At 38.2% G+C, this 24457-nt stretch overlaps 1 protein-coding gene across 3 annotated transcripts in view; it reads right to left on the bottom strand.

Annotated features, from left to right (window-relative positions):
- Window positions 1-5014: 5014 nt before the first annotated feature.
- Window positions 5015-24457, bottom strand: part of BNC2 (basonuclin zinc finger protein 2) — a gene marked incomplete at its 3' end in the record, with an annotated part of 284054 nt that continues 264611 nt past the window's right edge. For 2 of the 3 annotated variants that reach the window (XM_084238935.1, XM_084238934.1), the window contains 2 exons: window positions 21222-23191; window positions 5015-5675 (listed from right to left, as the gene is read on the bottom strand). In XM_084238935.1, the coding sequence (XP_084095061.1) occupies window positions 5015-5675; window positions 21222-23191 (2631 nt within the window). Of the gene's footprint in view, window positions 5676-20700; window positions 20767-21221; window positions 23192-24457 lie in introns of all 3 variants that reach the window. The other variant, XM_084238936.1, reaches the window with a different exon arrangement.

Below are 24457 nucleotides of genomic sequence, written 5' to 3'. Positions count from 1 at the left end.
CAAGCTGGCTCCTGTTCATTCCACCCCACTCATCGTGATTCGGGGCTGTTGGATCACTGGCCGTTTCTCTAATCTAGGTGACTCAGGTTTTTTTGTTCTTTTTGCCATCTAAGGAACACCAGCTGTCCTCCACTCAAAAAGAAAACCCCACAACTTCCCTTGCTGCCTGGCTCTTGACCCATTTGTGCTTCAGCTATTCCATATGGCTGTCCTTATTTTCCTTGTCTTGCCTCAGACTGGGGCTCAGCGTTGCACCTGGTCCTGGGGAGCTCTGCAGGGCACTACATCCACACCTTCTCCCCCACTGCTAGGAAGACCTGCCCCAGACTTTGCTCTTGAACAAACACCTCCAGTGCATTAACTGTTTTCTTCTCTAGTTACCCCACAGTGGGGCAGATAGCAATCTTCTACATAGTATTCTTCAACCTGACCTTTGGAAAATCTGATTCTGGCCAGTCTTTTGGCACTGGTCTGTTTTGCCTCTCTTGCTCATTTCAATCTTATTAATTAACAAACAAAGAATGAGAGGGAAAAGCAAGCTCCTCTAATTTAAATCCTCCAAGTTTGGGGGAACACAAGTGGTTTTTAAAAATTCGTCATCATTTTAAAAACTTCTTAAGGAACAGAGCGTCCATAGGATGAAAGAAAGTTCCTTCTGGGCTATTTATGTTAGCAGATATAGCATGTCTTATCACAATTGAATTTTATTTACTCTGCTAGTCAAGCTAACCTAACACTAACAGACCGAGTACAAGTTAGGGCTGCTAAGTTCCACTGTCAGTAGTCAGCAGCATGTCCGTTTGAGTCGTGTTACTGGCTTCTTTATGTTTCGATTGCTAAGGATCCCTATTCTCATTTGCTTGGCACACACCTGGGGTGTGTACACAGGAAGGGGGAAAGAAGGTCAGATTTTATGTGGTGGGAGCCTAGTGCATGGTTTTCTCCTGAGTACAACGAGGAGAATGCATCTGGAACAGCCCAGTCTTGATATATTCAAATCTTTTTAGAGAAATGTATACCAACAGTACTGTTAACCAGTAAAGTGCCTTTCTCCTCTTATTGGAAGGGCCTGATTCTTGACCATGAAATCCCACTACATGGACAGTGGTACCAAGGTGCTAAAAATGCTTTCAAAAAAGATATTTGTCACTTTGAGAAGGGAAACATTAACACATTTAGAAGGCATCAGGTTGAGCCTAGTAGCTGAACTAAGATCTGAAATGCATGACATAGGATTGATTATTTCAATACAATAGCAGAGAAAAGAATGTCAAGTTTTTTCACATGTTAAAAATCCTATTATCTTTTTTAAATTTTCTCTTTGTCCTCCCTTTTAACATGTAGATATTCCCTAAGAGCAGACTAAACCTTTCTGGTATTTACAAAAACATAGCTTAAAATGATCAAAATAATAAGTTTCAGCATCAGCTAATGAACATGCTTATTAATAATCCTGCCTGATTTTGTACCTGTGACAGAAGAATTTTGGTTAAGATCAAATGGGAAAATGCTGTTTGGATGAAAATCTGAATTTGTTTTTAGTCAGTACAGAATGGATGCAGCTACAGAGAAATTGTTTTACCATATGAAAAAATAAATGAGTAGAAATGGGCAAAGATGAATGGACTCAATGATTAAAAAGTTGATCTCTTTATCCTTTCCTTTTGCAAATAAGCCTTGGGATCACAGTCTTAACTAGATTTAGAGTTAAGTCAAAACACTGGATTCAGGCACACACCCAAAAACAAGCAACACTTTGGGACTAGAATTGTACATCTCATTATTTCACATTTTATGTACCACTTCCATTTACTCCCCTTACTTATTTTCAGCAAACAGGCTTTCTACTGGAAAAATGTGATTCACCATAAGGCCAAAAGTTTTGGGTACTAGAGGCACAAAGTAGTAACAAATAGGGAGATACTTTAAAAGGGTGTTCAGGACTCATCTGACATTTTTGTTCGTTAGTGTTTGACAATACACAGGTGAACATATTCACGTTTCTGAGCAAAGGAAATTCTACCTTGAGATTTTCATTACTTGTGGACTTGTTCTAATTGGCCGTACTCATTAACCTGGTTTGTGGCAAGTAACAGGCATTAGTTCTAACCCTGGATCATTTGCTGATGTGACCTGCTGACAGCTACGTATTTCACTCACGAGGGCTTTATGACCTTTAAGTTGATGTTAAGCTAAACAGACTAAACATTGATTTTGTAAAAGATGCATTCTAATCTCTCAACCAGGACTGTAACTTATAAAAACTAGCGAAATGAAGTGTGTTCTTTTCATAAAACCGTATGAAATTTAGTCTATGCACACTCCAATCATACAGTGTTTCCATGATCTTTTGTTGGGATCATAAAAACATTTTCTCACCTTTTTGAATCTAATCATTTGGTAATGGGGCAACAGCGCAATACAGAGAACGCTAAGAGGACCAAAATGTTTGCAAACAAACTTTCATTATTCTAGTTCAATCTTTCACAAACATACTGTACAGTCTTATATGGTATAAAACAATGGAAAACATCTCTGTCTATTCAATTTAACACAACACCAAAATAAAGCAATTAAGACTTTGGGGGATTCAAAGGTACAAGAAAACAAAAAAAAACGGTTATTACTAATTCCTCAGCTTTTTACCGTAAACATTTGTCACTTAACAGACGTAGTGTTTGATATAGTTTCTTTTGTACTGCAAATACTTTTGGTCTTTCCTCACTGTAGAACAATGAAGAAGTAAATGGACCCCATGGCATCCTCTGAAGGAGATGAAAGATCAAAGCTCCTAGAATTCTCTAGCTTATCTTTAAGAATCTATTGTTTCTGAAATTTTCACAAATAAAAAATACTGAATCCTCCACTAATGATGCTTATTTTTGGAAACAATAAATACTGTGAGGTACAATAAATCCTACAGGAATAATAACAGAAACACATTAACAGTTTCCTTTGGCAAATTTAACGGAAGTGAATGCTGATGTGAACATAGAAAAAATTATAAAACATGAAAAATGGAAACATAAAAATTAAACAAAAGGGTATTCCAAATTTTAGACTGACAAGAGAAATGTTTGAGGCCATTAAATGCAGAAAAGAAATACATTCTCTTTAAATTACTGTGTACTGTTTGACAAAATATTCCTTGTTTATCTCTCATTTTCTCCCCTCCATTTAAAAAAAAAAAAAGACAAGAAGATTCAGCCTGCGATGCACACCCTTATGGTTCTGGCTGCAGACTGAACTTGAGTAAATATCATCATTTAGTCAGTATGTTGTGGTAGCTGAGGCTGCCGATGTGGTTAACCAGCTCAGGCAACATGTGTAAACATCGGAAACAAAACAAAACAAAAAAGGTTTGGAGAATAGTCTCCCCCGCTTTCTCACTCTCAATTGCTTGGTTGCAGGCTTGCTTTCATTTCTCTCTGACAAATCCATGTGGGGAAACACAAAACACTAAACAGAGAGAGATCCTATTTTAAACTCCCCTTTTTCTAGCTTTTCAGAAAGGAGTGTTGCTCAATTCAAGTTCAGCACATGTTTTCAAAGATTCCAAGTACTGCTGCTGTTAAATGTCTTTTGATTTTTGTCTATCACACAGGCCTGAATCATGGCACGACTGCAGAACTTGCAACAAATTAACAGCCATACAACAGACCAACCCACTCTGGACCTTGTCTTCCTTGTTCAAGGATTAGGGTTAGGGCATGGAAATGAGTGTTCAACTCTTTTGCTGTATTCAACTTTGTTCCATAGTGAGTAATTTGGGCTTTTGTATCCTGAAATATTATCCTGCCTCTAAAGGATAAATGCCTTGGTTGTTTCACACCACATAATTTTGTTTTCCTTTTATGTGACTTAACATATAAGCAAGAAAGATGCAATGTTGATTCTAATAACACTTGGTACTTGAAAGAATCACCAAGTGCTTTTTTTTTTAAAGCGGTTTTCTGGTGGCTGACAAATTGGCCTGTGGTTATGTTGAGTGACTAATTGTATTTTCTTTTCTGGAAACTTGTGCAAAGTTGGCAGTTTTGTGTTAACACTAATACTTCTGTTTGGCATTTGTGCCCTATACTGACCAGACCATTTTTATACAAGTGAATTTTTTTTAAAAAGACACTTACTTGAAGTATGGCAATAGTTTAAGGATAAAAAAGAAGCATGGATATTACACATCCCCTTGTAGTGTATGAAAAAAAGTGCATGACTGGATTTATGTACTAGTACAGGACATTTAAAAAATCAGATCTGTGCTGTAAAGCATGCCAGCACCTCTTTATCACTATATCTAGCAGGTAGTAAAAACAAGACCATGTTTTTAAAAAAAAAATGTGCATTAATGCTAACATAAATGAACAGAGCTAGCCAGCAAACTATTTTTTTTCTTCCTGCATATCTAACAGCTGGATGTAACTGTAAAACTTAAACAAAAGAGTTAAACAACCATCAATACAATTGTTTTACATCAGTGGCCTCTCAAGGCTAAATATTTACAGGTGAATCTGCCATGCTTTAATTGAAGATTCTCTCAAAAACCTTAAAGTTCACAAAAGACAACTATAAGAAGGTCCTTTTTGTTTCTTTTTTTTTCCTTTTTTCCCCTTTTGCTTTATTTATTTATTTTTTGCAGGCAACAGTCATGGGTACAACAAATTGTCTCTTTGGAGAGGACCAAGAATTAGCATTCTGTCAAAATTTGGGCTAGTCGCACGCTTTATGTGTGTGTGTATGTGTTTAAAGGGTACTTCGTTTTCATTCCAAAATTAAAGATCCTACCCCCTCCCAAAACTATAAAGGAAAAAGAAAAAAAATTTCAAAAGCACCTAGTGTTTCTCTTTTTATATCTAAAGAAAATCTGTGTGTGTGTATATATGTAGACATGGAGGCATACATGTGTATACACACACACAAGCACACACCCCCAAGAACACAAGCACACACTGAGTATGGCAGTTCAAATATGTAGGCCATCTGGTGAGAGCTGGCATTTGTAGTGTCCGTTCTGAGACTAATCTACTGAAGTGAAGGGAATGTTTTTGTGGAGATTAGGGTTCTGACTGTGCCGATTTCGGCTTCGCACAGAGGAAAACATCATATTGCAACCGGGGACTTTGCACTTGTGCATTTCTCGTAAATGCACAGTTTTGTAGTGCACTCTTAAGGTCCCCTTGTTGCTGTACATTTTGTGGCAAATGTTGCACATGATCCCACCATTGCTCCCGGACAAGCTGTTGAACATCAGAGATCCTGAAACTTCAGCCCCTAGGCTGCCAGGGAGGGCAGGGGCCTCGGCCTTGTGTGCTGACTCCCCACTGTCACTCGCCCCATCAATGTCATCGAGAAGAATCCCCTCGTCGCTGCCTGCATCGGATTCTCTGGAGGAATGGATGCTGCTGCTGGACTGGAGGCTGGAGGTGGTGCTCAGGTCAAGGACCATGTAGTCCTCCGCCATGCCTCTGCCATACCCGTTCAGGTGGGAGTCTTCTGTCCCCGCGGGGGAGGAGGCGTCTTCCCTGACATCGAGCCCCATGGGGTGCTGGGCACCATAGATCTTCATCAAAAATTCATCCCGGAGGTCCTTGCTAAGGGAGGGCTGCGATGAGTCCAGGCCCATGTCATCGAGTTCTTTGGTCAACAGTTTACGATGCAGATTTATGTTGGCACTGTGTCTAGGAAAACAAGAGGGAAGGGGGTGGGGGGTAGGTACACAGGGAGCAGGGAGGGGTGAGAAAAAGGAGAGCATTTTAAAATTGATTCAGCTTTCTCGAGGCATCAAATAAGCACATTCATTGCTAATTACACCATTATAAAAGCAAACATTTCCCCACATCCTCAGGATTTGGGAATAAGTGGTGGTGGGGAGTATAATAAGGGCAGCTTTTCATTAACATAATTTTTATAAGAGAGTAAAATTCTTCAATGACGGGATGAATGCAAACCCATGCATGTTTTTCTCAATGATTGTTTTGTTCGTTTTACTCTGTAGCCGCATCAGCTGCAGAGAATCTCATAGAGGAGATTTGAGAATATATATTAGCGAGAATAATACAATGGGAATTTTCTGCTTGTCTAAATTGAGTAATTACAATTTACCTCAGAACAAAAAAACCCGTTTTGCTAAAGCAAACACTTTATTTAATGATAAGATCCATTTTTTTTTAAAAGTCAATGGTCTAGATAATTTAGGTTTAACTTCAAAAAATAATGAAATCATCCCCCTCACTTTCTACACCTCAAAGTTTCAGCTAGAAAAAAATGTAGCTTAATAGACCAACAATTTGAAGCAGGGTTACACATTGTCTTTAAGATAAATTCATTTTCTCAGAGTGATTTGGGATCTTAACTAAATCTAATAGGAAACTACATTTATTTTTAGAAGTTGCTACAATTGAGAGTAGGAAATGTTTTTCATCAAGTAATTAAACTTTATAATTTTAATTCTTTAAAACAAACACTGAAAAACAAGTTGTTTTTAAAATTAAAACCCACCCACCATTTAAAAAAAACATCACACTGGACAACAGAAAAAATGCAAAGGGCTCCCTCCTCCCCACAAAAAAACCAAACCCACACAGTAAGCACAAAAAAAAAAAAAAAAATTGAGTACATAATAACATACAGACCCTGGAATGTACAACTGGAATCCATACTTCTTAGACAAGCAAAACTTACTCTTTTCACCGAGTGCTTTGCTTGTGTAAAAAAAGAGATAGGATTTGTCCCAGAGCATCCATAGGGACAGTATGATTTACAAAGCCTGATATGTTATCTGTCTGAAAACATTGCCTTTGTATTTACATCCCCCATTTACTTTTAAAGTGCCCTTGGGCATATACCTCTCTCCACTGGCAAATGCTCACATATTTGACAAGTACCTAAATTGAAGGTTACCCTTCCCCAAAATAAACTAATGAATAAATATGCAGATCCATAAAAGCTTCTCAGTAATGGTGGAAGTGCCACAACTCAGAGAAGTAATTGTAATATTAGAAATGACCTAGCATGACCAGTAAAATATTCCACAGATCTCTTGATTATAATTAAAAAGTACAGAAATGAGTCACTTCATTTGGTGACAAGCATGGCTAGTATTTTCTAGAGATGGGGGAGAGGTATGTGCCTTAGAGACGAGAAAGGTGGGAAAGTTTTCCCCACCTTTCCATACAAGACAATATTTAGCACTCCAGGTCTTAGGGGGTAGAGGGGCGGCAGCCCTCTCCACACTGCACTTAGGAAGGCTGAGCTTACCTTGTGATAATAAGATCAGCTTTCTAATCTTTTGCTAAATCGATCACAAAAGAAAGCAAGAATGAGAGAGACAGAGAGAGAGAGAGAGAGAAAGAGAGAGAGAGAGAGAGAGAGAGAGAGAAAACAAATTCACATTCTAGACATCTGGTTTAAAAAAAAAACAAACAATAAAATAGGGATTTAAAATTTTCTGATCACACAATCATTTTCTGTCATAAGCGATCATCTCATAGACTGTCTTGATGATTTTCAGATCAGCTGCATAATCCAAAAATCATAAATCAAATTACGATTAACCAAATTCACAACATCATCATCATCCATAAATGAGTTCTACACAGATGCATGCAGTGTGCAGATATGTGAATGATAAACAGAAGTTGTCCCCACGGTCTCTGCTCTGACACAGTGGCTTCCGTTTCTTTGGTGTCAGATGGCAGATGATCCAAGTGCAGGATGTTAAGCAGAGTGCAGGAAATGCCTACTGCGAAGTCTTTACCCTGACATGTGGGCATGATACCAGAGTTATTGCAAGAATGTGGAAATAGAGCTACACTCTGTACTATTACTCTATTGATAAAACAATCTGCCAGCCATAAACAACTCACAAAATCCTACCCCCCGTTTATTATTTTTAACGCTCTTCTCCCCTTTCTTAATTTCACAAGCATACATTTTGTGATGACTGTAATCTAGAACTCTGTGTTGCTTCTCACACATCTGTAGTTACCTCTTCCTAGATTCACTGCTGAGAAAACAGCAGCCAGACACACAGCAGTCACATCAAGACACACTGAATAGGGAAGAATAAATTAACATCGACAAAAGGACACACTGATCGCCCAGATGGACGCATCTTTCCTATGATGACTTGTGAAATGACACATCTCCACCGATATGTTACCAGGAAGAGATGTTTCTCTTCATTTCTCACTTACAGCAATAGAAATCTGTAATCTAATTAGATGATGTACCAGCCCTCAATATCTGTCAACCAAACGATGTGCAGAAATGTGTAGACCAGCTCTGGCACTCTGTTCAACAGTGTCCCTTTTCCGCTGTCAGCAGTACTGTTGGCCTCTGCTAATATAATTACATTGACTTTTATTCAATTAAGTGCCATCCCTCACTTTAAAAAAAAAAGCTACTTTATCAATTGATTCAGGTGTAATGCAATAATAAAGATGAACTCATGGCAGTGCATTAGCTCTGCTGTTCATAACTTTAGTACACGGGTTCATTCATGGTAGTCGATTTCCATTATGCAACCACAGTTCAAGAGAATTGATTCTTTTATGTTCATTTTTTAATATATTTCATTTTTGTTTAATAATACTCCTAAATGCCATATGCAAAACACTTGAAGTAGGGATGGGAAGGAATGAGTATGGAAATTCTGCTGTTCACTTTCATGATGGTGGGCTTAGCGATTTTCTAAGAAACTTGCATAGTATTACTGGGCTGAAGTGGAAAAGCAAGAGAGGGAAGCAAAGAAGACTGAAGTTCTTTACAGTGAGTACTTAATGATCCTATCACTCAGGAGGTTAGGGTTCAGACCCCACAGAATGGACAAAAGGCAACATTTGATTTTAACCATGACATACTGTCAGACACTGGATGAGTCAGTGTGAACCATTAACTGTCATAAAACACTGTCCTCATGAAGAGACAGAGAGATCTAGGGTTAATTATAATCTACAATTTTATTTGGATCAGCAAAACTGAGGCAGTGAGAATAAAGGAAAGACAGACTGAATACAGAAAGAATTCACAACTACTGACTGTAACATGCAAAGGGATGGTGGTCCTAACATGGGAGGAAAACCAGAGAGTACTGAAAATGGGCGGGCTCCCTTAGTGAGAAAGCAACATGTAGTTGCACATAATAAATGGAAGGAGAAGTTCAAGAAGGAACCAATTGAGTTTTCCAGAGATAAAGCCTAGAAAATTCACTTAGTGTCTCAATATTTGTTTTTGGAGTAGAATCATTAACAAAAATCTAGACTGTAATAAAACTGATTATATTTTACATAAACAAACACTATGAAGGCTGATTCTACTTGCTTTGGTTAGGCAGGGAATTCTGATAGGTAAAGGCAAAATTCCTCTTACAGTAAAAAAAAAAAAGAATGTGATGGAGAGAAAAGATAAGTTCATGAGTAGGAGAGGTAAGCATCTGTTCTTAACTAGGATCAGTCTAGGATCTAGTCTTAATGAGTACAGTAGTGGTCCAAAATTTAACCCCAAGATGGCTGCTTTCAAGAAGAACACAACTAGGGACTCCCCTGGTGACGCAGTGGTTGAGCGCTGGGCTGCGAAGCTGCCCGCAGCCTCTGCAGCGCTGGTTCGATCCCTGGCAAGGGTCCCACATGGCGTTCAGACCTCTCCTGCCACGCCCGCTGCTCCCCTCAGCAATGTATTTTGTCCGTCTACCTGCTCTGCTCCCTGCTCTGGCTCTGGTGAATTCTCTCACCCTCCCGCGCTTCTGACTGTGCCCAGTGCTCGCATAAATAAATAAATAAATAAATAAATAAATAAATAAATAAATAGATAAATCTTCAATTTAAAAAAACCCCAAAAAAGAATACAACTAATGGTTTCCTTGGGAGCTCTGCAATCTTTCCTACTCCTTCCACACTATGAGTTTACTAAAAGTCTCTTGAAGACTAACATCATCAAAAGCAAAATGTAACAGGGCCTTATACAGGGGATGTCATAAAACCAAACTCATTCTTCATAATACTGAATTCAAGTACTCTAAGAGGACTACCAGTCTTTTCTGTTTAATGAAAATTTTACTCATGTCAATTATACCTCAATTTTTTTTAAAAAAGAAAGAAAATGCTGTTGTGCCACTTTACCAGAGAAGACACAAAACTAATCCAACAGTTAAAATTAAATTTAAGTGCCATTTAGAGAAAGCCAGTCCTGTCTTGGGTTTTTTCCTTTCCTACCTGTTCAAATGCCCAGTTTGACTTCATACAATGTTTAACCTATAAAAATGAAATGAAAAACACTGAAAAGAAAAAAGTGTTTTGAAGTTTTAACTTTGGCTTTTAGATACAGGGAAGAATTCTATTTTTGAAAGAAAATATCCCATTAACAAATTAGAAAATAAAAATGTGGCAGCAAACGAACAGTGAAACTAGAGGTACATGAGAATACCAACATCTAACTCTTAACTCTTCAGTTTTGAGTCATTCTAAACCAAGGAAATTGAGGTTTGTTTTAAATTAGTTATTGCCTTTATTTTTCTGCTCACCTCTGCTATTCCACACAACACACACACACACACCTCTCTACCTCAAATTGTATTATCCAAAATGATCAGTGATATATACATAGCAGATTTTATGAAATTATATATTGATATATGTATACTGTGTGTGTGTGTCTGCACATATATGGGGATAGAGAAACAAAATTATATCCAGTCTAGGAATCTCAATAGCATGTTTGAATATATCATGGGACACTGAGTCAATAAAACTGAATAGATATGTAAATCTGCATTCCACATCCACATAAATGAAAAATTAAAACCTCTACCCCATACTATCTTGATTGCTATGACACTGCACTTAATTCTACTGTACTTAACTCCTCAAAATTTTTGTATTATCGCTTATTAATGGAAGGTTGCTTACTATCCTGTGAATTAAAGAACATTCCTGATAGTATACATTTCTGCAATACTAGCAGTTGTTCTTTAGGCTATTATATACAGATTCTCTCCAGCAGCTATGAACACTATTGCTAGGTTCAGGAAAACAATCAATGTAAAATTCTGGTGATGATTGCTCAATAAAACCTAAAAGTAAAGAAGTATATACTAAAAGCAAGAAATAAAAGCTAAGCAAATTCTTGCAAATTAGAAGTATGAAATTCAGTCACTTCAATCCTTTTCAATATAAAACAAATCATCCATACTGGTCACGCAGACCATTCCCTCTACATTCAAATTATTCACTTGAAGATAAGCTCCCACCAAACTCTTTAGGGGTTTAGCTAATTTACTGCACAGATACGGCACGTCTGTTGTAATAACAGGTAGGATGTATTGGGGTCGACCATTTATCAGAATTAGACTTCTTTTCTCAATTCACAGTGAATTATGCTGCCTACATGACTCCCCTCTCTCAGAGCCTGCCATCCCCTTACGGCCCCTAATGTGGCAGGCAAACAAAATTGACAGTCTCATCTTGTCAACAAGGGGCGATTCTCCTGAGAAGCCATTTAACTTTGCCGAGGAAGCAATGTATTAATGTGCCTGTCCCAGGAATGTTAATCATCTTCAAGCTTCCAACCTAACTTTGACGTGAACGAAATCACCAAATTTGTTTACTAAATGAATCGTAATATGCTAATAAGAAAGCATGACATATATGGAAAAGCCAAACAGATGGTTTGTTTACTCCACTTTGCAACTTTATAAATGTTGTAACTCTGAAGATGTTAGTGAGAATTATTGGTTTGTTGGCAGAGGCAAACATGTCTTTCGCATACTAAATCTGGCGCTACAGTTAGAAAACAATTTGTCATTACTATGGAATGCATAAAAATTGTTAATGTAGTGATGGCATTTGGGAAAGCAGATTGGTAGATAAAATGTGGATGCTGGATGCTCAGGTTAAATGTAGAATTGATACGCAGCAGTCCTGGTCCTGAACTATTTTACTTTTGAGTTATATCTAACACATCAAGGCTTCTCCAGGGTGCTGATTATTCCAGAGGTACCTGTTGCACTTAATGTGAGACAAGTGTTACACTGTGAATAGGATTATGTTTTCACAGCATTTGGAAATTTTCTCAATCAGGCAGCTCAGATGGTGTTCAGTTTACTATTATCATTGGATAAGAAAAAGCAAAACCCATGAACCCTAGCATCTTTTAACAATTTAAATGTCTAAACTATAATCTTGAGTTTTATATTTACCCTGGATGAACTAACTCGTAAGTCTTCCATCCTTGTTTTATAGTCTGACTTAAAGATTTTAGAAGATGTATTTCTAGAATAGAAGTGATTTTCCTCTAATACTTTTCCTGCCGTTTAAAATATATATAATGTATACAACATGAAACATAACTTCTCAGATCTTTTGCAAAGGAAATGTTTCCTGAGTCTAAATATTCAAATAAGTTTTACATCATTAAAATAGTTAATTTATGATCAGTTAAAAAGAACATTACTAACTCATCTGAGCTAATCAGGGGAGGGGCTAGAATTTTGTAGACAATCATTATTATTTGGGTATGGCTTTATATAAAATTAATTTTCTGTTGAAAATGAAACTTCTTAAAATACATCAGCAAAAATAATACTCAAAATGTAATTTTTGTCTGTGGTTAAATTATGTCAAAATTACCAGCCAAAACATGAAAATTCAATTAACCAACAGTAATGCACTGAAACTACCAAACATTTCAATTTTTAGAAATATTGAGATGTTGGTGAAGTTCTTTCTACTTCTTACTCACACATTCATAGGCAAAAAAGCAGAATTTTGTATTAAGGAGGTGTTTCATCTTCCAATATTATTAACCACTTCCCCCCACCTCTCAGTCCTTACAGATACCTACTAAGACCACTAGTCTTGGGGGACTTCCTGGTGTATCACCATATAGTGCTAAAATGTTTACCCATCTGCAGAAGTGAAATGAGGGAGCTCATCTTGCTGCCCAAGGATCACTTTGGAGCAACAAACATTAGCAGCTATCCCAGCCTGGCGCTTATATCTCATTTGAAATATCTCCTCATTCCTGACCAACAAAGAAAATTTCAATAAAGTACTTTTACTGGTTTAACAACAGTGAACTCCTGGGATTATCAAAGTGCTAAGCCTTTTCCAAGGAGAGAAGAAATCAGCAGCTCAAATATAATTAACCTTCCATTCTCAATGCAAACTGCCACGCACAGGAGCTCTGCAGTCTATTAGTGAAGTTATAATGGCCAACAGGCAGAAGCAAAATTGGTCAAAAAGTTGGCTGCTGCTGTCATATTTTTGGAATTATGATTAATGGCACTAATAATGTGGATGATTACTGATATGTGTATCTCCAGCAGTTTATCATATTGCTCTGGCTGCCTACGTCCACAATAAACAGGATGCTATCATTTACCTCTTTATTGAAGGCAATCCTTCTCTTGAAGGAGCGTATTCTAATTACTTCGTAATGTTTTATGTCTTAAACATTTTGCAGCTCTGGACCTTGCCAACTGTTTCGTGTCTACCATTGATTAATTACTGAATGTTTAATCAAAATTTAGAACCTAATGTAGTCATTTATGAGCATGCTGCAGTGCCAAAGTAGTTAGGCTTTGCTCCCAAGTTTGGAGAGTGCTGGGTTCAAAATCAAATCCCAGCCTTGCATGAGGATCCAAGAATTTCACCTTGGGTGCTCTGAGATTGCCAATTCCATCTCTGCTGATGAACGGAAGGTAATCTAACTACTGGGTAAACAGCTTCTTTACCTACCCTCTCCCCACTGGACTTCCTTTTCCTCTTTCCCCAATTCCCTAATTGACAGAGCCCCACAGTTGGCTGCTTCTGAGAACAAGAAGGTCCTCATGAATACCCATCACAAGAACATAGTTTTGAAGTGGTTAAACAAGTGAAAAATAATTTGCTGGGACAAATACATAAGTTTTTTTTTAATGTGGATTTTTTATGGTACTGTCATACAACCATTCACCGTTGAAGTTAAGTGTTTTTTTAATACCATTACTGAACTGCTGAAATGGATGCTAATATAGCTTGGAGTGCTAATGTCAAGTCCTGGTAATAAAAAAGACAGACTGCTGAATGAAATAATTTCAAGTAAAAAATAGAACAAAAGTGCTCTCTCTCTTGCTCTCCACTTTTATTGAATTGGGACTGACTGAGCCAATTGCTTTAGAAGTCTGTAAAACACAATTACTAGTGAGCGCACTGACCCACCAGTGCCCCCTCAGTGACAGAGCAGACTAAAAAGGCAGCAGAGTTAAGAGCGGCTCCTCTCAGCTGGCCATCAGGTCCGAGAGGCTTCCTTCTGAAGGGTTGTTGTTCTCATTTCCCAATTCCATCTCCTTTTACTTACAAAAATCTTATTTCCCATCATTGTGATAAAGTAACTTCATACATCATTTCCCAAGATGAAGATGTCTCTTCTGGCAATTAAGGATGATCTGTCTTTTGATAGTCTTATTTATGTGCATGTTTATGTATAAACACACATATACATTATGTGGATGCATTTAGATTACAACGTTAGCATAATTTTTGAATAGCTGGTAATAATTCAGATTGATATGTGCAACAGCAAAATTGAGGCATCACTTACATAGGTTCAGTTACAAACACTTGGGTTTTTTTTATTTTCCTAAGGTAAAGTCAAAATAATTAGAGCAAGTAAGAAAAAGAATTAAACTAGAAGTGGGTAACATTTTCCCCCTTAGTTAATAAAAGAAGTAATAAACTCTATAAAGTACTAGAGTTAAGATCACTAACACTTCAGACCTAACAGCTTTTTACCAGGAATTTATAACTTCTGTTTTAATTCAAGCAGTTTGCATTAGGACATAAAATCTAGGTATTTTTTTTTAAGTGCAGCTTTATGTTAAATCACTGAAGAGCTGTCTTTTTCTAAAAAGTATTCTTTCTCAGCCTGCTCTTCTCTCACCCATGTTCTTGTTCTCTTGTTCCCACCCCCTTTCTCTCTCTCTCTCTCTCTCTCTCTCTCTCTCACACACACACACACACACACACACACACACACACACAGGCATTCAAGAATCAAAGTTACAAAATCCCTTTTTTATGACATTGTAATTTTTTGGCAAGTGAAAACTCCTTTAATACTCTGCCACATTCATTTATTTGAAGCTTGTGGGAGTCTTAAGGCAAAAACATTAAATTATTTCTGAGAAGGGTTTTTAAAAAAGAAAAAAAAATGCCTTTTAGCCTAACCTTCACAATGAAATTTCAACAAAGGAAGAAAAGTCTCCCTTCCTCTGAGCATGATAACAAATGATCACTTAGACCAAGAGAGAGAGAGCTGGTAGAAGCCTTTTGCCTAAGACAGAACCAACCTTAGCAGGATTGATACAAGCGAGTGTTAACATGTGTGCAAGTTTATAACCTGTTTCCTAGTAGGAAATGGCCTGTGTTTTTAAAAAATATTATCTATAAAAATGTGTATTTTAGATGAATGATTATGCATGAGAAAGACTCAGACGAATAAAGGGTGCTATAGTTGGCAGTGAACCAGAAGGAGGTAGATAGAAAACAGGAAAAATGACCCTTGCAAAGTGGTGATATCATGAAAAATAGTGCCTTCGTACTCAGGACGTGCTGCTCTAAATGCTGCTTTTGGTTAGAATTTCAAACTGATGCAGGCAAGAGGAATAATGTGTACTTTTCTAAGGAAGGTAAGAATAAGCGGTAGAGGGAAGTATTAAGAGCTTATGTTCATGCAGTGGAAGTTATTGCAGTCTCAGGAGATTTACACCAGAAAAATTTGTTAAATCTTTTGTATCATGCAAAGGAAATCACCTGTCCACCATTAAGTGTTGTCTATTTGGTAAGCAGCCTGGGAGATGGTGGAAGTGGCTGGTGTAGTTCTTGTAGTGAAGGAGTGAAAGGTCAGCAGAGGCTTAAATGAGCTTGTCTTACATCCAGCTGGGCCAGCAGGAGGTCATTAGGAAGCTCCGAGGCTCACTTTAGGCTTGACAGAGTCTCTCCCCATGATACAAGGAGACCGTTTTGCTCATTGCTCTTCTCCCAGTACATAAAAAGAGCCCCAGAGACAGGAATGACATCGAAGTTTATCTTACTACCAAAGTTTTGCTTGAGGAGGGCACAACTAGCAATTACTCAGAAGCAGGATTTATTTTGTTTGTTTGCCTTTGATGGAAAGTAATGGAGATAAGTACAAAAGACCTATTGATCTGCTGGCTCCGTTGTGAAACCAAATAGAGTAACGGGAAAAAAATCTCTTCCTTAACATTTAAAAGTCAGGCGATCTGCACAACTTCACTTTGGTACAGAATTTTGGAAAAGGAAAGTTGCAGTTGAGTGATAAAAATACGGGAAATAAAAGGGCTGATGTCTAAAAATGTTCTCATACTCAGAGAGGGTTAACACACTGTATTTGACAGCTAATTATATTAGAGCAAATATACTAATAGTTATCTTGAATTGGTGCTAAGTGGCTCATTTCTTGGAGGTACTGCCTAACGAAATCATGTGTATTTATTGAAAATCTCTCTTTAGAAAAGTTCTCTATAAGTTTCCAAACAGAGAATGATGGAAAAAATGAATGTTGCTATGCTGAGAAGGTGATAACAGGAGGCAGGTAGCATGTTTTCACATCTTCACCTCTGTTGTTAATGTATGCAGTGGCTCATCAGAGGTAGTTCATGTTAATTTATTCCTGCACACCTGTACAGGGCTGGAAGTCAGGTAATCAGACAAGCAAAAACTATACATCTCTGCTTTTTAGCTACAGCTACCCAGAGGCCTATATAGGAACAAATTTAGTTCTGGAGACATCAGCAGGTTTTAATAAACCAAATACAGATGTCTTATTCCATACAAATCAAGAAGTTTACATGTTTAAATCTGAGCTGATTTAACTAGCAATCAAAGAGAAGGTTCACACTTGGCACCAATGGCTGCCTCATATTTATTTATAAATCACCCTAAGCAAATATTATTTTGTTTTTAAATTTATTCATGGACTGAATCACCTTTCCCACACCTTGAGGAACAAACATATATCCTTGCCATTCTGATAAAATTTAACAAAACTTTGGCAATTAGAGGCCATTATTTTCAGGGGAAGAGAGGAACAAAGATAGTGAAATTCATGTAAGATGAAAAACAGTGACAAATATTTCTTTCTATACAGATCATCTAGTTGCTGTATATACAAAGTCCTATTTTCATTGAGGGATTTTTAAAGTTGCCAATCACTAAAACTACATATAAATAGATTTTAACAGATTAGTAAATAATGAGGAATATTAGGAAAAAGGGCAGAAAGGCATTTGTTTCTTTTCTTGAATTAAAAACCAAATAAAATTTATAAATGGGCTTCCCTTATATACAGATGACCTAAGACCACTCAGCCCTCCTGGGGATCAAAATTCTAGACAGAGAATAAGAAATGACCAAGGTGAAGCAGATCTAGCTAATTTCCACTATGACACTGTTCTCAAGGTTTCCTTTATGAGGAAATTTAGTTCTAGGACAGTTAATTAGGATTTCCTCTTCCCCAGCGAGTATTTCATATGTATATTTCAAAAGCGAGAGCCAGCTTCTTGTTCCTGAAAAAAGAGTATCTTAGTAGCATAAAAAATAAAGGGTAAACAAGAAGCAATGAAGGGTGTTTGCAGACTTTGAGATCTAACACTACACAGTTATCAGCACTCATGAAAACACTCTAAGCTCCCACCTTATTGTGACACAGATGTCTACAGAGAAAATAATTTACATTTAACTTCTATAATTCAGAATAAAAATTATTCTAGAGGCCACCTAGTAACTGGATGAATTGGACTTTGTGCAATTTTAGCTTGCTCTTTGTCATTAATATGGAATGGTCCTCTTGCTTTCAGATTTATTAAACACACTCACTCGCAACTGAACAGAAAGGGACACCTTCCATGCTATGCTTAGAATTCTCAGGCTTCGTAAGCTTTACATGTGCCACCTCCCTCCCTTCTCCTTTTCTGTAAATTTAGACAAAGTACATTCTTACTTTTCAAAAAATTTTCACCTTGATTTTATAAAATCTAGAAAGACCATAAGCAAAGACTTGGAAATCTCTGTTAATCAACTGCTGGATCTAAAACAGTATTTAACATCTTTCTACCTGATCTTACTATCCTGTCTATCTGCAGACCAAAAATTCAACTCCTTCTTGTATAAGCATCTCAAGAGAAGCCCCGCAAGACCTGTGTATCACTCCTGTGAGATGTTCCAAGCCTGAGACAAGAAGGTTGCTTTTAGAAACAAAGGAAGAAGGTTATTCTATTAGTTTTATCACAGGCATACCACAAACCCTGCAGCCTTGTCCCCACTCAAAATCCCTTCTAATGCTTTATTTGCACAAGGAAGACATTGTGGAGTCAAGGATGGCTGAACAGAGACTCTGGGGAGAAAAAGAAATGGGTCTGAGAACCGCAGGATTAAAGGCAAAGGAGGGCTTCTGTTTGGGAAGGTCTGTTGGTTCAGAGAAAGGTAAGGAAACCTGTCTTAGCTTCACAGTGAATTGAAGAGGGAAAAAAGCAGGGATACAACATTCCTGGGGTTCTCGTAATTAATAAGCAGAAGTGAAGAGAAAGAGGAAGGTAAGCCTAATGGGTAGATCAGTGATGTGATCCAAGAGGTCTTGTGAATAAGGGGGTTACATCATTGATTGGCATTAGCTGATGGAATGGCAATAACAGGAGTACAATTATGTCTGTGTCTACTCTGTTGATGTACGGAAAGAGGCACCAGTGGCATTGCTATTTCTGGTTATCTGCTGGTAGCTAAACTTGTGACATATATTTATTCAAGACACAGAATCAACAAATACGGACATATTCCTTCCGAAGTAAAAAAACGTGAAAATTAAAGGATCAAAGCTTTTGTTAAGTGTTGAAACTGGGATCAGTTCCTGGGATCAGGAATATCTAAATATTCCTGAAAGCAAAATTTCAGGTGAGAATTAAAATATTTTCTTATAACATTACTTTTCTAACTCGCTTTTTTTCATTTATCACACATGACACAACTGCAGAATAAAAAGATCAGGTGTGATGGGATATTTCAGCCAAATGAAACACATCACCTGTCTTGTGAGGCTTACAATCTCCTATATGTCTGAATACACATAGGAGACTATATTGTTCTTTCACCCTAGAATATGCTACTTATCCTAGATACTGGGCGAATCTTCTATATGACTAGTCAGCTGCCAAGCTTCCAAATTATGAAATACAAATGGAAACAGAAATATTCTTCAGTTATCAATGGACATTTCTCCTCAGATAAACTACTGACTCAACTGTACCTCCTTATGCATGAGGACACAGTAGCCTAAGTGCTTGTGTTTGCTTGTAGTTTGATATAGGTGAAAACACCAAACTTCCGGTGCTGTATCTTTTGGTCTCAGAGTCATTTATTCCCATGTTAAGACTTGCAATTATTTTCAGCAAACCAACTAAAACTGTGATAGGAATTCATGCAAATAAGCTTAAATTTTGGCTTGTCTTCAAACATTCCATTTCCATAAATATTTTATGCAGGTTTTCATGAGTCTTTTATTTTTGTTAAAAAAAATCCAATGCATTAACCTCATTATCACAAGTGCACTATTTCAAATTTGAAAGATTACTCAAAAACTTGGATGGCGAGGTTGGGTAAAATGTTAAATTTTATTATTCAAAGTGTAGTTATCTTATCTGCCATATTCTGTGACTGTCAATGATAACTTGGAGCTGAAAAGACCTTTGCAACCAGAAAACATTTCCTTAGAATGCGGTAAATGGGAGAGGGTATGGATGAGGGACAAGGGAAATCTTGAAAGTTATAGATTTCACTTCAAAGCATGTTTTGAGTTGTATAATAAAAGCGACTTCTTTTTCTAAGAAATTTTGCTTTCCGTGGATTGGGGCCCTTGTATTTTGGCACAAACGAAAATAATTTTAACCTTTACTTAAGATGATCTTTAAAATATAAAGACAAACAGTATTCTAACGATTAGTCACTACTTCTCAGAGTTACTTTTATTACGTGTTACTCTGTCAAAGAACTAATGAATAAGCACTCCAATTTTGGTGGTGGTTTCTTGGAAATTTCCTATAGACTTGTTTCTTCAACATATATTAAATTCTTTACCATGTAACACAATTTTCTCTAAAAATATTTTAAAAAGACAACATAAAAATAAAACCCCACGTCTGACATAGTAGGAGAACTAACTGGTGTATGAGTCCAGACAGGCTGGTGTGTGGTGTAAATGATCTGCACACAAGCTTCTCCTCACAAGTGTAGGATAGCTGTGTTACCCCACCAGTGACCACCTTGACACATTCCATTTATATTACATTTTCTTTAGGATTGAAAAAGAACTTTGTAGGTTTAGAACCAGCTGCTTCTGTTTAAGCCCAACTGTTTTAGAACAGCAACTACATAGCTGAGGTGTGATGTCATCTGAAGGTTGGACATAATATATTCTAACTGATCCTAAAAGTATATGCATGCCTTCCCTTCTGTGCACAATTCCCATGACAGACTATATTTTAGGGAAATGCTCAAAGACATTGTGAAGTTAAAATAAAGAAACCCGCACCACCATACCATTTCCCCATATCAACAATTACTTTGGGCCCATTTTCTACTGATATTTTCATGACTCTTAAAGAATTCAAGGACACACTAAATACTCATGTAAGAATGATAACATTTCTGGTTATACCTACGGAGATGCAGGCTGTCTCGAAGTCCTGGACCTATGGTTCTTTCCATCCGTAAATTTCTGTTTCTATATTGGATAAATATGTGTGTATGAAGATAATATATTGATTTAATTAAAAAGCCACATGGCAAAGCAGAAATATATATATATTTATATATATAACAGAAGCTGCGGCTTCTAAGTGAAGGTTCATGGGAAAGCAGGGAACTGTGTACACAGTTAACTTATTCACACCTAGATGCATGAAAAAACATACACACATATACACATACACAGAGCACAGAGAAAAATGGCGTGCATTACTGGGTAAGATGGCATATGATTCTGCATGCTTAATCATAACAAGCACCAACTGCAACAATCCTTCATGAGCATGGCAGCTTGGTTATCATGTGGTCACTGCAGACAATCTTTACAATGCATCAAAAACATCTGAGTTGGATTTCTTAATGTTAAGTCCAACATGACTGAAACTGGCACCCTCCACCCCCAGCAGGAGCAGCCAATGGAGATTTACTGACCTGTCTCTGCTTCGGCGAGAGGGGAAGGCAGCATTGCAGCCAGCCACGGTGCAGACATGCATCTCTTTTAAGTGAACATTCCTGTAGTGAAGTTTCACACTGTAGGAGCTTTTGAAACTCTTCTTGCACACATAACAGATTTTGGGGTCTGGGCTAGAACACAGATCACCTTCTGGGGAGAACTTTTGAGGGCTGCCGTAATTCAGAGAAGATGTGAAACTTTCATGCAGGGCAGTCATGCTGGCGCCCCCACCATTGTACAGTCCATACTGGCTCATGTAAAACATGTCGTAAGTGGGATCTGTAAATTCTTCTTTCACCTTGATGACATCTTGGTGAGAGGGCTCACTGTGGTTTTCATCTGGCCTCTCACTGTTCATCAGGACCTTTTCGCTCACTTCACTGTGAATGTGCTCATCCCCTTCCATGGATTCCTCACCGAGTTTGGGCTCTGAGGACTCAGACTCATTCTCATAGTCCCGCTCAGGCTCTTGGTCCTCAGACGTCATGCTGTCAGCCCTTCTTATTTCAGTCCTTGAAATGCATCGGGTCCTGCTATGCTTGGAAAAGTCCTTCACAGACATGCCTGGACTCATCTCCTCTTGGGAGTGGCAATGATTGTCGTGGCTCATGTCATTGACTACAGCTCCACCATCATTGGGGTCATCATCCTCGTCATCAAACTCATCAGCGGTGTCTATAATCTCCTTCTCTATCTTCACAGGCATGCTGGACTTCCTGGGCTTCTTCTTGGGTGCCAGGTCGGCACTGGGCTCATGAGCGGCCATCATCATGACGGGTGCTGCTGGCTCAGAGGGTGGTGGGGGGTGCTGCTCTATAGTACCACTGGTTGGAATGATGGGACTGGTTGGGAGAGAGGTTGGAGGACTCACCATTTCCCCTGGAGTGAGTAAACTTCTATAAAATGGAGGAACTGGTTGGACAGTCTTTAGCCCAGAAAATACCAGCTGGCTAGGGAGAGGATTCTGTAAGACAGGGTCTAGTGGGGGAGTGGTAAAACCCATTGGGGGCCGGCCAGGGCTCGTGAGTGTTAGGTTTGATTTTGTACTTGCTATGACGGGGGTGGCGGCTCCTGACGTAGCCCGAATCAAATCTTTGTCGCGGTTATTCCGTAGCATAGGCATGTGAAGGCGAGGGTTCGGGTTTGCACTGTGGCGATTGCGGCTTCGGAGGGAGCTAAAGACCATATTGCAACCTTCTATGGTGCATCGGTGTTTAATCTTCAGGTGCACAGCATTGTAATGAATTTTGAGAGTACCTTTGTCGTAGAATGTCTTCCCACATGCGTTACAGAACACTCTCCCTTTCCGAGAGGCTGACCCCATCCTTCTCATCCGGTGAATCCGGAATGAGCTTTTTGGGTGTTCAGTTTTGGTCAGATCACTAACTGGAGCAGAATTCTGAATGGGGGACACACAGGCTGGCTCGGTTTTGGGCTCCACATTAGTGATGCTGGTTAGGGCATTTCTATTGGGTGTCTGATCACTCTTATAAGGTGTGGGAGACACTTCGGATTCACTGCTCTCATTATACTCATTCTGGGTTGAAAGGCTCGGTTCCCGCAGCCTCAGTCCTGGTTGCTCCAAGAGTAGCCCATTGGGAGGCAATCCAAGCAGTGGGGCTGAGACTGGGTTTATGTACTGGAATGGAAGCAGAAATGCGAGGCTGTTTGGGATGTTTTCGAAGTGATGAATGCTGGAAGGGTTGCTGTTCTCTAGGTGAGCAAGAAGGCTGGGACTCCTGGTGCGATTATTGCTCTCAATGAAAGTCCTTATGTCTGAGTCTGTCTTTGAAGATGGTACGGCAACGGCCTGCCCTTCTTTCTCTTGAATTGCCATCAGCTCCACAATGGATTTGGTTTCTCCAAACCGCAAAAACTGCTGAAGGGTGATGATTTCCTCTTCTCGAGACATGATGGCCCAGCGGTCCAACACCTTGCCGGCAGCATCCTAGAGGCCACATCAAAGAAACAACAAAGACAAACACAAAAATTTATTGATTGTGCATAATTATTCAATGTGACTGAAGGTGTTCTGTCTGCTCATGAAACAGAGAGAGCAAGGGCTTGGGGGAGAGAAGTAGAAGAAAACATGCAAGCACTGTTAATAAAAGTCAACCCACAAAGCAAACTTTTCTGCCATGCAAATGTAGTAATTAGAGTCACACTTAGAGAAACAGATTGAGTTTAATAATGTCAAAGCAAACAAAATGTAGACCACTGGGGCTCTGTGATCTAAAATGCCTTCCTTACTGCTATTTTAACACCAATGGTCTATATACTATGCAACTATTTAGCACATATTAGTATAAGAGATGAACTCTTGCTGTGCAACCCAGTCTAAATGCAAAAAAAAAAAAAAAGTACCCTAATCTTTATTAAATAGTGACACTATAATAAGGAATTAAGTACATTTGGCAAATTTACTTCTTCTATGCAAGCAGACATGATACTGGACTCAAGGTGGAAAATTCCTTTAAGTAGGAGTTATTACGTGAATTTCTGAATCAAAGCAATGAATCAAATAGCATCACCTGTCATGCTCCCCAGGACCACGCTGTTTTTCGTCTTCTTTTTTTATGCCTATATTTTAGTGTTATTTAATACCAGGCAATTTCATAACGGAAAGTAAGAAAAACTGTAATTGCACTTTCTCTAAAAATTGATTGTAATCCTATGATTCGAAGTTTGAGTTAGACTTAAAGTGTTTGATTTCTTATGATCTTGTTACAAATGACAGTTATAGATATTTAGAAAGCAAACATATGATGGATTTAGATTAAATAAATGTGTAAAAATGTTGTCTCTTAACATCCTCCTCTGATGGCAAAGGGAGTCCATAGAGAATACACATCAGTAATCACCAGACTAGTGTTGTTAAATATACATTAAAAAGCATTTCACACTTTCATTTTTGCTAGTATCTATGAGATTTGCCTGGAGGTAGGACTTAAAAATCCTGCAATGTAATGTCAGGCAATCCATTTCAGCTTGGATTGAGGGATATCTATTCAAACACTGAAATAATGACTCCATCACTTGCTAGGGCCCAGCTTCTTCCCACCAGGACAGGCCACTTAGCAAGCCTCTGGAAACCACCATTGCTCTAACCCTGACTGTGAATTTAAGACAGCACAAAATCTCAAAAAACAAAATAAGATCCTTATTACTTACAAAGAGAAAATCCATTAACTTTGCAATGGTCAGAGCTAGCAGA

This window comes from Talpa europaea (genome assembly GCF_964194135.1).
Source record: "Talpa europaea genome assembly, chromosome: 7".
Lineage (NCBI taxonomy): Eukaryota > Metazoa > Chordata > Mammalia > Eulipotyphla > Talpidae > Talpa > Talpa europaea.
This window is presented reverse-complemented; position numbering and strand designations above follow the sequence as displayed.